Source organism: Taurulus bubalis (genome assembly GCF_910589615.1).
Source record: "Taurulus bubalis genome assembly, chromosome: 1".
In the NCBI taxonomy this organism is placed as follows: domain Eukaryota; kingdom Metazoa; phylum Chordata; class Actinopteri; order Perciformes; family Cottidae; genus Taurulus; species Taurulus bubalis.
Window position 1 is genome coordinate 19,397,660 of NC_136589.1, and position 13,190 is coordinate 19,410,849.

The 13,190-nt window shown below is 42.9% G+C and overlaps 2 protein-coding genes across 3 annotated transcripts in view; both read right to left on the reverse strand.

The window, feature by feature from the left end:
- baz1a (bromodomain adjacent to zinc finger domain, 1A) overlaps positions 1-4,187 on the reverse strand; it is a gene marked incomplete at its 5' end in the record, with an annotated part of 45,553 nt that extends 41,366 nt beyond the window's left edge. The window contains 2 exons of the mRNA XM_079227010.1: positions 3,402-3,671; positions 4,075-4,187. Coding sequence (XP_079083136.1) covers positions 3,402-3,671; positions 4,075-4,187 — 383 coding nt within the window. The remainder of the gene's footprint in view (positions 1-3,401; positions 3,672-4,074) is intronic.
- Positions 4,188-6,108: 1,921 nt separating this feature from the next.
- On the reverse strand, positions 6,109-12,876 carry LOC306739995 (uncharacterized protein). Of its 2 annotated transcripts, none has more exons than XM_079222098.1 (8): positions 12,654-12,876; positions 11,575-11,696; positions 11,165-11,303; positions 10,963-11,084; positions 7,890-8,000; positions 7,705-7,811; positions 7,447-7,537; positions 6,109-6,355 (listed from the first exon to the last, which is right to left on the reverse strand). In XM_079222098.1, exons 1-8 carry the CDS (start codon positions 12,748-12,750, stop codon positions 6,242-6,244), a joined length of 903 nt encoding a protein of 300 aa, XP_079078224.1. In that variant the 5' UTR covers positions 12,751-12,876; the 3' UTR covers positions 6,109-6,241. The 2 variants fall into 2 exon arrangements, with proteins under 2 accessions (XP_079078224.1, XP_079078223.1); XM_079222097.1 differs by having other exon boundaries at positions 6,109-6,358.
- Positions 12,877-13,190: the final 314 nt, after the last annotated feature.

The window sequence follows — 13,190 nt, forward strand, 5'->3', positions numbered from 1 at the left end:
CGGATGAGAAAACACAACTGAAAGTTGACGTTCTCTGAATACTACTGTTATTGAGTCACAAAATGTAATTTTAGGATGTTTTCAGGCGAGAAGTTAGTTGTTTAAGCATCAAATCTGTGGTCGGTTTGTCAAGAATCAGCCTACTTAAAAAGAGATACGGCGACGGTTTGAGTTCCTGCTCGCGGGACCTAGAGCCCCGCAGCACCGGGCCGTCAGCGCTCTGCTGCCCGCCGACAGCAGCCTGATCCCGGCAGGACTTTTTGAAATGATCCGCTGGCTCCGATGTCTCCGTAGCGGTTAAACATGAGATATAATTCAATTTTGAGGATCTAACGAGCAATCTTTATTATTTATTCACAGTAACGTTACATCAGTTTGACTGAAGGAAAGTTTAAGATTTATAACTTAAGATTTTAATTTAACTTTTACTTTGAACTACAACGGTGTCTTATTACTTTTGACCGAAGTGTTTGCCATTTTTATATATATATATATATATATATATATATATATATATATATATATATATATATATATATATATATTGTGTTTATTTATGTTACACCCCGTCCCATATAGCTATATGCTAGGTGTAGTAGTACTATGGGTGGGGTCCTGGGTACAGTTTTAAAAGTGATGGCAATATAATATAATGGTTCCTACAACCATTGCTCTTTTATTAAAAAAACTGAATTAACTGGCGGTGCCTCCAATAGAATAAAAGGTCTGTGCCTCTTATTTAGTCCTTTTATCTTTTGTTGTAATTGTATTTTACCCTTTCTTAAACAGTTCTTTAACTTTGACACACCCAAGATACATTAACTGCCTTGAAACACAGTTTGGTATTTATTAGGCGTATGCAACAAACTAAATGGCATGCAGATGGCTTATTAAAGACAATATCAATAGAAATACTACGCAATATCAACAAACCCCAAATTATTTATGAATCCCTCTTTGGAACTTCAAGTCTTTTGCACATTTTCATTGGCTACCTCTACTTAGGCTCTAATACAACTGAATAGCATCTTTACCATGTGAACATCATTGCTCTCTGCAACTGGGTGCTGAACTTCCTCTCAGGCAGACCCCAATCAGTCAGAGTTGGAACCGCACATCTGACACAAGAACTGTGAGCACAGGGACCCCCCAGGGCTGTGTACTGGGTCCCCTGCTGAACACCCTCTTCACATACGACTGTGTGGCCTCCCAGGAAAACACCAGCATCATCAAGTTTGCGGATGATACAACGGTCCCACTTCACATATGTGGGACAGAGGTGGAAAGGGTGAAAACCTGTAAATTCCAGCAGCGACTGTATTTCTTAAGAAGGCTAAGGAAATTTGGAATGCCACCCAAGATTCTCAGCAACTTCTACAGATGTACGGTCGAGAGCGTCCTTACAGCTCCATCACAGTGTGGTATGGAAGCTGCACTGCAGGACAGGAAGGCACTCTAGCGTGTGATAAAAACTGCACAGTACATCTCAGGAGCAGCCTTATTTTTTGCAATTTTTGTAATTCTGTGTGTTAGGAGGACCCAGCAAAATAAGCTTTTCATTGGACAGAATAACTGCCTGTTATCTGTGCATATGAGAATAAAAATATCTTGAATCAATACACAGTAAACTTACACATACACACTCAAAATAACAGATACAGAAACACATACAATTGTATATGTATATATGTATATATGTATATATATATATATATATATATATATATATATATATATATATATATATATATATATATATATATATATATATATATATATATATATATATACATACATATACACTTATATATTTATATAGATACATATATAATGGCAAACACTTCGGTCAAAAGCAAGACACCGTTGTAGTTCAAAGTAAAAGTTAAATTAAAATCTTAAGTTATAAATCTTAAACTTTCCCTCAGTCAAACTGATGTAACGTAACTGTGAATAAATAAAAAATAATAAATATTGCTCGTTAGATCCTCAAAACTGAATTATATCTCATGTTTAACCGCTACGGAGACATCGGAGCCAGCGGATCATTTCAAAAAGTCCTGCCGGGATCAGGCTGCTGTCGGCGGGCAGCAGAGCGCTGACGGCCCGGTGCCGGCGGGGTTCACTGTCCCGCGAGCAGGAACTCAAACCGTCGCCGTATCTTTTTAAGTAGGCTGATTCTTGACAAACCGACCACAGATTTAATGCTTAAACAACTAACTTCTCGCCTGAAAACATCCTAAAATTAAATTTTTTGACTCAATAACAGTAGTATTCAGAGAACGTCAACTTTCAGTTGTGTTTTCTCACCCGCCATTGTTCCTGGTGCAAAATGCATTCTAGCCAATCCGAAGACGAGGATTGTAACCAATTAGATGTAGAGATGGATGGTGACTGATCCGCCCACTTACTGTCAAAAAGAAAATCTACTCGAGCGCAAGCAGGTAACAGACACGCGAGCGAGCAGGTTAAAGCTTCACGAGAGCGAGTTTTGCTCGCGCGAGAGCAACTTTTGCTCGGCGAGCGGGGATTTTGCTCTCGTAGTGATGTAAAAGCGCTCGTCAAAGTAAATTACGCGCGCGGCTGTTTGATTTGCGCGCTCTCGTGGAACTCATTTGCGCTCTCTACTTTTGTCATTAATTTGCCCCCATAAGTATGGCACCGGTTCCAACACGCCCGGTACCTACCAGACCGAAAAGCAACGCAGATTTCGGTGCTTCCTTCCGGCGGCTGAGCCGATTTAAATACTTTTTTTTTTTTTTTTTTAAACCTACTCTGTAAAGTTGCACGGTATATAGATACTAAAAAGGTAGCGCGGTGCCCGCACGTTAAAAACGATTATTAAAATAGCGCGGATCAGAGCACACTCGCTGCTCTGCTCTCTGTCTGTCTGCCTGCATGCAGAGCGGGGCTCGAGGGGGCGGGGCTTCCAGCGCTCACACACACACACACACACAGACACAGATCGCTGGAGACACGAGAGACACGAGCACGAGCTTTTGAATGTCAGTCCTCGGCTTGATGGAACAAATCTCTCCAGTTGATATTAATGATGACGTGTAGTCCAGTAAAGCAGCAGTTTTAGGATCCAACAGAGTCTGAGTTCTGTTGCACACGGTCCCATCAGGCCACCTGATGCTTGTGTCTGTTCTTTTTTTAAATATACATTTTTATAGTTTGAAGTTAAAAGGTTTGAAGCTGTAGTTTGAAGCGTGTTTTGTATGTACTTATTTATTTATATCTATAGTATACTTTAAACAGTTAATAATATTGTTCAATTTGAAGAAAAGAAAATTGCCTTGGCAATAAAAAAGTATGGGTTCAGGCACCGGTATCGTTTTAAAAGTATCGGTTTAGCACCGGTATCGGAAAAAACCCAAACGATACCCATCCCTACTCCTCACCTGGCAGCGTTGACGTCCACCGTCTCCCCGGGGAAGAAGCGGTCCTTTGCGAATGCGTAGACGTCCTCACAGAGCTCTGTGAGCCTGCAGCGGCGGCTCAGGGCGGCCAGGTGCAGCAGCGGCAGCAGCAACGCAGGGGAGAAGCTCTGCAGGCTCAGGCGGGCCCGCCGCTCGCTGTCCACCGCCTCCAGGTAGGTGAGGCCGGCCCGGCCCGTCAGAGCGCAGCTCCATACCAGGCTGTTGCACAGGATGGTCCGCTCGAAGAACTCGCTGAGGACCCGGAGAACCAGAAAAGTGAGACCTCAGCAGACCAAGAACCGATCAGTTCCCCATCGATCAGATCAAAACATGACTGAACTTGAAGGTCTCTCTGAATGTAAAGTATTTTATTTTGAAAAGTTCAGCTTGTGTGTTGATCTGGATATGAATGGAGCTCATCTGTTAGCTAGCTAACTTAAGCTAACATTACACCTGTTAGCTAGCTAACTAAAGCTAACATTACACCTGTTCCTCACCACCACCAGCTACCTGCTGAGACAACTTTAACACACAGTTGTCGCCTGGGAGTTTACCTTTAAAAGGAGCCGCAGGTGGGTAGACAGACAGGTGGGCAGGCAGACAGACAGGTGGGCAGGCAGACAGACAGACAGACAGACAGGCAGGCAGGACTCACTCGTAGCTGCGGAACACCTCGTGGGTGATCTTGCAGAGGAACACCTCCTCGTCGGGCCGCAGGTCCCCGGGAGCTCTCTGCCGAGTGAAGGCTCTCCGGTGCAGGAGCGGCATCTCGCGGCTCTTTGGGGGGAAAGATAAGAAAAACGGAGGGAAACCGGGTCACAAAGAACCGCACCCAAGATCCGGGTCAGCGGATAAACTGACCCAAAGCCCGTCCTCACGGGATACCGGAGCCCAGGGCGGGAAGAGCCGCGCGGGTCTTTTGTTAGCCGGCCCGCATGGAGCTGCTCCCGGACACTGGCTCACCGACACACAATGGAGACTCGCATCCCAGCGCTCAAGGGCCACGGCGGGAACCCGGCAGCGGAGGACTTCACCGAGCGGCGGTTAGGACGGACAACCCGGGGTCCGAAGCCACGAAGGAGAAGTTGTAGTAGAAGCAGAAGAAGTCCCGGGATGAAGCCGAAAGCTGCTCAACTGGCGGCTTGTTGACCAAGTTTTCATCCCCTTAAAGGACCTTAGCGAAGCTGGGAAATCTCGGTCCTCCGCTGTTCCGTTAAAAAGTCAGTTTCCTGTTCCTCTCTTCTTCTTCTTCTTCTTCTTCTTCTTCTTTAGTGTTTTATGACGTCAGCTCTCCTGATTTACACGAATCAATAAAGACGAGTTCCGTTTAGATAAATGTTTGAGCTCAAATAGATAACATATAATTTACTTTTACTATTAATACGGTTTCACATGTTTAGTTTGATTCAAATATTATAAACACGGTGTGTTGGTTCTATTTAGAGGCGAAATATATACAATTATAAATATACATACATAAATAATATATATTCACTGCTTAAGTAACTGATTTTGAAACAAAAGAGAAAACAACATGTTGCTTCGTATGTTTCCGAGCTTTGGTGCGTCCCATGAACGCAGCTCACTAAATGAGTTTGTGGGCGGGGCTTTATTCTCCTCCACGGCGTCCATTGGTCAGCTGTCCCGTCGCTCGTTCGCTACGAGCCAATGGTTGCTTCGGAAACGGCCCCGCGTGCGCGGCAGGAAGCGGGGACGTGATGACGCAGCGTGAGTGACAGGAGGCGACGCGTCATCAGAGTTTTTTATTAAGAAAATATGGACAAACTTTTCATGTCTCTAATTACAGATTTACTTCAATAATAAGAATATTAAGAATAATGAAATAACATAGAGATATTAGGAATACAAATTAAATTACCAAATAAATAAATCACATGTCAAATGAAGTTAAAGCTGTGAGGTTCATTCTTCAGTGGGTCAAACATGGTTTATTCTGAAAGGTTTTACATTTATGTTGAAAGGTCAGAAGATTGACTTCCTGTTTCCAACACTACGAAACTAGTAGAACTAAGACCCAGTCCCAGTCCCAAGTGAATGTTTTATTTAATCAGAGAGAAATACATATATTTTATCATTTGATGAATATCTATCGACATTATGTTTATATTATCAATTCCAAGAGAGAAGAACCTGCTGATTAAAGCAGGAAGTTCATCCGGTCAAGATCCAAAATCACAACAAATCATAAAAAGTCTATTCCACCATTTTTAAACAATAAACCAAAAGGAATGTCTGTTATTGATTTAAAAAAATACTTTCTATTTCTAGATTCCTTTCAAAACATCTATCTTAAACTATCTTAACTGTCTTTAACTATCAAACTATCTATCTAACTATCTTAAGCTATATTTAACTATTTTAACTATTTTAACTATCTTAAACTATCTTCCTCTCTGGAGCTACACTTTAGTCTGGTCTTTCCCTTCAAAGTTTAAACTGAACAAACTCATGTTGAAAGTGTTCTGGTCTGGACCAGTCTTGATCGGTGTGGACCAGTCAGGAGGACCAGTAAGGACCAGTGTGGACCAGTGTGGACGGGTCTCGGGCCAGTAAGTGAGACAATGCCCCCCTGTGGTGCTTAGAGGACGAGAGGAGCAGCAGCCAATCAGAGCTGAGTATTCATCCAGACGATGGAAATAAAGGTTCTACTGGATCTCTGGTTGATGGTTTCACTTTTTATTTCACACTCTGGTTTAAAGAAAAGTCAACAAAATAAAACAAACACTTTATTGTGTTTGTGAAGTAAAACAGAGCGACATAATTCAGAACTGGCAGTACTCCTATCAGACCTCTGGTCCGTATCAGACGACCCTGTACAGGTGGATCTGTCTCAGAGCGTCCGGGTCCGTGTCCCGGCCCAGGTAAATGTCGTAGTCCACAGGAAGTTCCTCCACCCAGCCGGGCTGCAGCACCTCCTGCTGGACACAGACAGGAAGTGTTCAGCTCTTGAACCTCCACCGCCTCACGAGACACTGACCTCTGACATCACACCTACACTCCCGTAGTCTTCACCACCGGAGATGTCATCGAACTATCATGACACGCCTGAAATGACCTCACCGACTGTCGGAGGAGGGGCGGAGCTTAATGGGTCAGGTGACATTCGTGGTTTTAAGAAAACTGAATCACTACGAAGCTTCAGGTCTTCAACAGAAGACGGAAGTTGTTCAGCCAGAAGTCTGAGACCAACAGGGACACGAGAAGACTCAAGGTCCTCCAGTCCAGGTCATCTGAGGTTTTCTGAGGGTAAATGTTGATATCTGAGGGTCTCTAAGGGTCTACTAGCATCTCTGAGGGTCACTGAGGATCACTAAGGTTCTCTGAGGTTCTCCGAAGGTATCTGATGGTCTATGAGAGTCTATGAGGATCTGAGGGTCACTGAGATGCTCTGAGGATCACTGAGGTCATAAAAACAATCTTTTTTGCCTTGATTTTAATCCAGAACACCGGCAGAGTTTAAACGTACTTTTAAGTTGAGTTTTTGGGTATCACATAAGTGTCAAGAGGCTCAGACACACAGACGGATGTATCCGGTCATTTTTCAAAATAAAACATCTTTCCAACCTTGATAATCAATCAACATTTTTTTCATTAATTCTTTCTGTGCGGACCGGTACCAAGGGACCCACGGACCGGTCCCGGGTGGTTGGGGACTGCTGGTTTAGTGCATAGGGCAGCTGAACAGGGCAGGGGACTGATCTTCGTCTTGCCTGTTGATGTTGGTTTAGCCGGGGAGGAGGTCCGTGAACGCATCACCGCCTGTTGGCCTGTAAATGCAGCAGAGAAGGAGTCTGACCCCCCCAAAGAAGAGCTGGTCCAGATCCACTAGACCTGCTCCCCTTTGGGGGGTCAGACTCCTTCTCTGCTCCCACCATCAGCTGCTGTGGACAGGCTTGTTACTAGCTAACACTAATGTTAACATGAACACATTGATGTTAATATGAACACACTAATCTTCATGTTAACACATTACTGTTAACATGAACGGCCCCACTGGGTTCTTCACCTGCAGACTGTTCAGACTCTCCTGCAGACCGGGGACAGAGACCAGCAGAGACCCTTTCTTCCTGAAGTTCTCCATGATGAACCTCCATGCTCTGAACATGCATGTACACACACACACACACACACACACACACACACACACACACACACACACACACACACACACACACACGAGAAGTGAAAACCTTATTAAAAATGTCATCTCAGGCATTTTTTACAAAAGAAGATTCTGTGTGTGTGTGTGTGTGTGTGTACTGACCTGACTTGTCCACTGGGTTCCATGAAGAACTCAAAGACGTTGTTCATGATGAGAACGTCTGCGTTCTGCAGCAGAACATTCTGCAGGAGGACGTCAGTGTGGAGAACCTGAGGGAGAAGAAGGTTCTACTGAGTTCTACCGTTTAAGAAGTGTGTATGTGTGTGTGTGTGTGTGTGTGTGTGTACCTGTATTCGATCCATCAAATTGTATTTCTGCAGGATGTTTTTCTGCAGTTTGACAAACTCCTCACTAATCTCCAAACCAACGAGCTGAGAGGCTGAACTGAATACGTGACCCTGGAAAGACACACACACACACACACACGTTAATACATGCATGTCACCATGTTAGCGTGTTACTATGTTAGTGTGTTACCATGTTAGCATGTCACTATGTTAGTGTGTTCCATGATAGCATCTCACCATGTTAGTGTGTTCCATGTTAGCATCTCACCATGTCAGAGCTGCCAACTTTTCAAAAACCTTGGAGTGAGATTTTGTCGGGTGTGACCAAAATTTTGCCGCGCATGCAGCCACACACGTTGGTGCATTTAGCTCCACCAATTTGCCTGGATGGACAAATTAAATAAAATTATACTGGCTATTGTAACACTCCAAGGTAGGTATAGTTTGTGAGATGAATATGCTTAACTCTGGGCTAGTATCAGATGATACGTACAACTACAGAGCCTGAAGGAATAAACGTCAGCAGAGAAAGACCACACAATAAAGAAACTGGAATCAGAGGGTAGAATTAGTATGTGAGAAATAAAACTTGCGTGTGTGTGTGGGTGTGTATGTGTCTGTAGGGAGGTTGAAGGTGAAAACAAAACAATAAGTTAAGTAACAGAACCTAAACTAGGTGCCATGCTGTCGAATCAAACACAAAAGCGGCTTCGTCTGCGAGCAAGTGACGCCAAATCCCCTTAGTACCGGGCCGCACAGAAAGAATGAAAAAATAATAATAATCGAAAAATATGTTTTATTTTGAAGAATGACCGGATACATCCGTCTGTGCGTCTGAGCCTCTTAGTCTTGACAAAATTCAAGAGGTTACGTGATAACGTTACCCCGAAAATGAAACTTAAATGTACGTTTCAACTCTGCTGGAGTGCCGGTGTTCTGGATTAAATTAATGGCAGAATATCCTGAAAACCTGCAAGCAACATCCAAACCATGAATGTGAATACAGATCGCGATCAGTAGTGTTGCATGCTGCTGGATGTGGAAACCATAAGTGTGAGTAGGGACGCGAGGACTACTATAAATGTCAGTCAGTGATCATCAACATCATGTATTAGAGTAAATTTAACGTTTTCTCTGAGCCATAGAATATAGTCGTGGCCGGCGATCTCAGAGGCAGGGCTGCTTGATGACGGAGGTGGGTCGGCCCAACGCCGTCGGCCTACCGGGGATTTCCCCGGTGTCCCCCATGGCCAGTCCGCCCTTGCTTTGAGGTAAATAGGATGTCTATGCACCGAATAGGTTTACAGATGCGCTCCTTAGCAGCATCTATCGTCGGGGAGTTTGAAAAGGAACAAACGCGCCTCGGCCCAAAATCTGATTTTTTTTTTTTGCCGTGAGAAATTGGTTGTGTGGCGTGAGTGCGTGTGAAAACATGCAAAAGCATGTGTCACACGGCGAAACCGTGAGAGTTGGTAGCTCTGCCATGTTAGTGTGTTTCCATGTTAGCATGTCACCATGTTAGTGTGTTTCTATTTTAGCATGTCACCATGTTAGCGTGTTACCATGTTAGCATGCCACCATGTTAGCATGTTAGCGTGGTACCATGTTAGCATGTCACCATGTTATTATGTCACCATGTTAGCATGTCACCATGTTAGTGTGTTTCAATGTTAGCATGTCACCTTGTTAGTGTGTTTCCATGCTAGCATGTCACTATGTTAGTGTGTTTCTATGTTAGCATGTCACCATGTTAGTGTGGCTGTGGTCGAATAGTCAAATAATTTCCTCCTAACGTCTAACCCTAAGCACTTTTCCTTAACCTCTGTGGAAAACGTCACGAGGTTAAGGAAAGATGGGAAAGAGAATTCATGAGGAGTTAGGAGAAGTGAACCGCGGTGTTTGGCAAATCCGACTCCACTTTCCCTAAGCGACGTAGTTATGACGCGACGGCAGGCGCATGTTAGTGACGTCGGTCTGCAGCCAGCGGTGAAAGTACAATGTTCCGAAAATGGACTACAAAAAGTGCAGCTTAGATACTTCGTCCGTCTTCTTACAGTGTTGTGTCATAACGACATAAACAACGTGGTTCATAGTATTACTTTAATAACGAGGTTGGAATAGAAATGAACGAAGGAATATGAAAGTGAAACCAACGTATTTTTCACAGAGAGTACAAAGCTACTAAACTGTCTCTTTGTTCAGTTTCAAACATGCTGAATTAAATACGTTATCACACTAACGATGTGTCTCATATATGTGTGTCTCATCTCCCTTTTTGTTGTTATGGTTTATCTATATGCAGATTATAATCGGATCATAAAAATATGCAGACAACAGTTTATGAAACACCACACAACTCGTGTCGACTTGATATGTTTTATTCTAATGTGACAAAATAGTTGATTAAAAAGATGATAATCAGAAACATGAAACACCACACAACTTGTGTTGACTTGATAGTGTTTTATTGTAACAGATAGTTGATTTGAAAAGATGATAATCAGAAACATGACTCAGACTGAAGAGCTCGTCCAGTTTAACTCTTTCATCAAAGCTTCTGTAACTGAAGTCAAATAAAATAAAAGAATGAAGCTGCAGTTCAACACCAGAGAGAATATCAAATACGTCAGTTTGATCACTTTACAGCAGTTTTCAGCAACGTAACGTTTGTAGTTTGCCAGCAGGTTTAACAGATTATTGAAAGTATTTCCAAGTTATAGCAACAGTTATTTACATGATCTGACTAAAATGGACTATTCGACTGCAGCCTGTGTTTCCATGTTAGCATGTCACCATGTTAGTGTGTTTCTATGTTCGCATGTCACCATGTTAGTGTGTTTTTATGTTCGCATGTCACCATGTTGGTGTGTTTCCATGTTAGCGTGTTAGCATGTCACCGTGTTACCATGTTAGCGTGTCACCATGTTAGCGTGTCACCATGTTAGCGTGTCACCATGTTAGCATGTCAGCATGTTAGCGTGTTACCATGTTAGCATGTCACCATGTTAGCGTGTTACCATGTTAGCGTGTTACCATGTTAGCATGTCACCATGTTAGCATGTTATCCACTGACCGCGTACAGAACAGCTCCCAGTCTGGAGCCCACGTCCACCAGCAGCCGGCCGCTCAGGTCTGGAAGAACGTTCTCAAACAGGAACCGAAGCTCTGATATCGAGAACGAGTGAGAGATGAAATCTGAGGAAGAAGAGGATGAAGATGATGAAGTACTGACTGACCTCATGTGTGGGATGATGAAGATGAAGATGTGTTCTGACCCAGAGGGGCGGTTCTGTGGGATCCACAGGTGAGACAGTACGACCGGCTCATTGTTCCCTCCTCACACAGAGCGTCCACCTGATCTTCATCATACAGGAAACCGTCAACATGGACTGTGGGCCTGGAACACTGCTGCATCTGTGGCATCATCATCATCATCATCACAATCACTATACTAGTATTTTAGTACCTTGTTGTGAGCAGCAGTACTATAGCAGGACTACAGCAGTACCACACTAGTAGTACAGTAGTACCACAGTAGTACTACAGCAAAAGTACAGTAGTAGAACCTTGTTGTGAGCAATACTCTCGGACAACATGGCATACATGTCAGCAGCAGTACTACAGCAGTACCATAGTAGTACAGCAGTAGTACAGTAATACTACAACAGTACCAGAGTAGTAGTACCTTGTTGTGAGCACTACTCTCGGAGGACAACATGGCGTCCGGAGGAAGACTCCCTCTCAGATCTTCGGCGATGTTCTGCAGAACCGTTATCTGGTTGTTGGACAGAAACTCGTCCAACTCGTCTGCAGAAAGAAGAAGTCACAAGCTTCAAATCAATAACAATAATCAACAAACTAAATGTGATCACATGACAGAAACACAGTGGGGAAAGTCCAAAACTAATCAAATGTTTGTTTTGTTACTGAAATAAATCAATATTAAATGTATATCTAAACAGTACAATTTTAAGGTAATTGTACATTGTATATGTAAAATTGTACTAAATATTACAGTCAGTAATAATAATAACAATAAACTATGTTTCACGTGTCCTCTACCAGTGAACAGTCAGTAGTAGTAGTAATAATATTGATAATAATGCCAATAATAAAAATAATAATAGTAATAACAAAAACAATAATAATAACAATAAACTATGTTTCACGTGTCCTCTACCAGTGAAAAGTCAGTAGTAGTAATAATAACTATAATAATAATAATAATAATAATAATAATAATAACAACAACAACAACGATAATTGCTCTGCCCCACATTTTCATGTGTTGCATTCGAGACATCAAGTGGTAGAGAATAGCCTCTGAAGATCTAAGTCTGTAAGTAAATATGTATGGAGCATGTACATATCTTCTATGATATATTCTCTGTGCGTTTACCGTTTTAGTATAACCGTGTGTTGTATATATGCTAATCGCGATTAACATTTCTGCATTGAGATTAATGTTAAAATTAGCTTAGACGCTAACTGGTCAAGGGAGTGTTATGTTAATGGTTACTTATCTTTTCTGGCATAATGGCTGCATGTTGAATCAGAGCTTAATATTCATGTGTATGTATATGTTTTTCACAGTTTTACAAAACCAAGATTTTAACTAAAAATCCTAAACTCCACTCCGGATTCCTGGGTCTTCATTTTACGGATCTGCTGTTAGCTATCTGCTAAGCTAACTTATAGAAGCAAGGGCAGAATAATAATAATAATTATTATAATAATAATAATAATAATAATAATAAAGTGTACCTGAACTCCGGAGCCACGTCACCAGTTCGGTGACGTCACTTGGCGTCACTCTGGTCAGCAGCTTCTTTATTTCTGATTTCGCTTCAGCAAAATTCATCTTTGAGCGCGAGACGTGACGCGAGTCCAGTCGGAAGCTCTGAGGACCGCGTCTGCGCCTTAAGGTGGACCCGGAAACTCACTATTCACTGCGACGTGGACCACGTGTGAGGGTCATCGGCCCTTTAGCTTTCTTTCTAAACGTCCTCCCCCTCAAAGAGTATCCAGACCACCTTAATACACACAGCAGACTACAGGTTCACACCAGACGCGACTTTTAAAAGCGCAGCCGCTTCAAAAACGCCTTGGCAAAAACGCGCCGGCCAAAAAACAAAAAACAGCCCGGTGTTACGGTTTAACAGGCGACCATGTTTACTGGCGACTTTCGGCCGAAAGCGTCTCCTGTTGTCGTCGTTACAGCAGATGTTGAGAATAGCAAGAGAACACGTAGCTGTCCTCGTGAATGCCGCATTGTTTAATTCTGCAGTTCAATGTCTAACC

Bases quoted from the DNA above. Each gene is read 5' to 3' on its own strand.
- LOC306739995 (XM_079222097.1), bottom strand. From the start codon at position 12,750: ATGAATTTTGCTGAAGCGAAATCAGAAATAAAGAAGCTGCTGACCAGA. The intron at 11,085-11,164 runs GTCAGAACACAT...CTTCTTCCTCAG, and splicing joins CCACAGAACCGCCCCTCTGG to ATTTCATCTCTCACTCGTTC. The intron at 7,812-7,889 runs GTACACACACAC...CTTCTCCCTCAG, and splicing joins ATTTGATGGATCGAATACAG to GTTCTCCACACTGACGTCCT.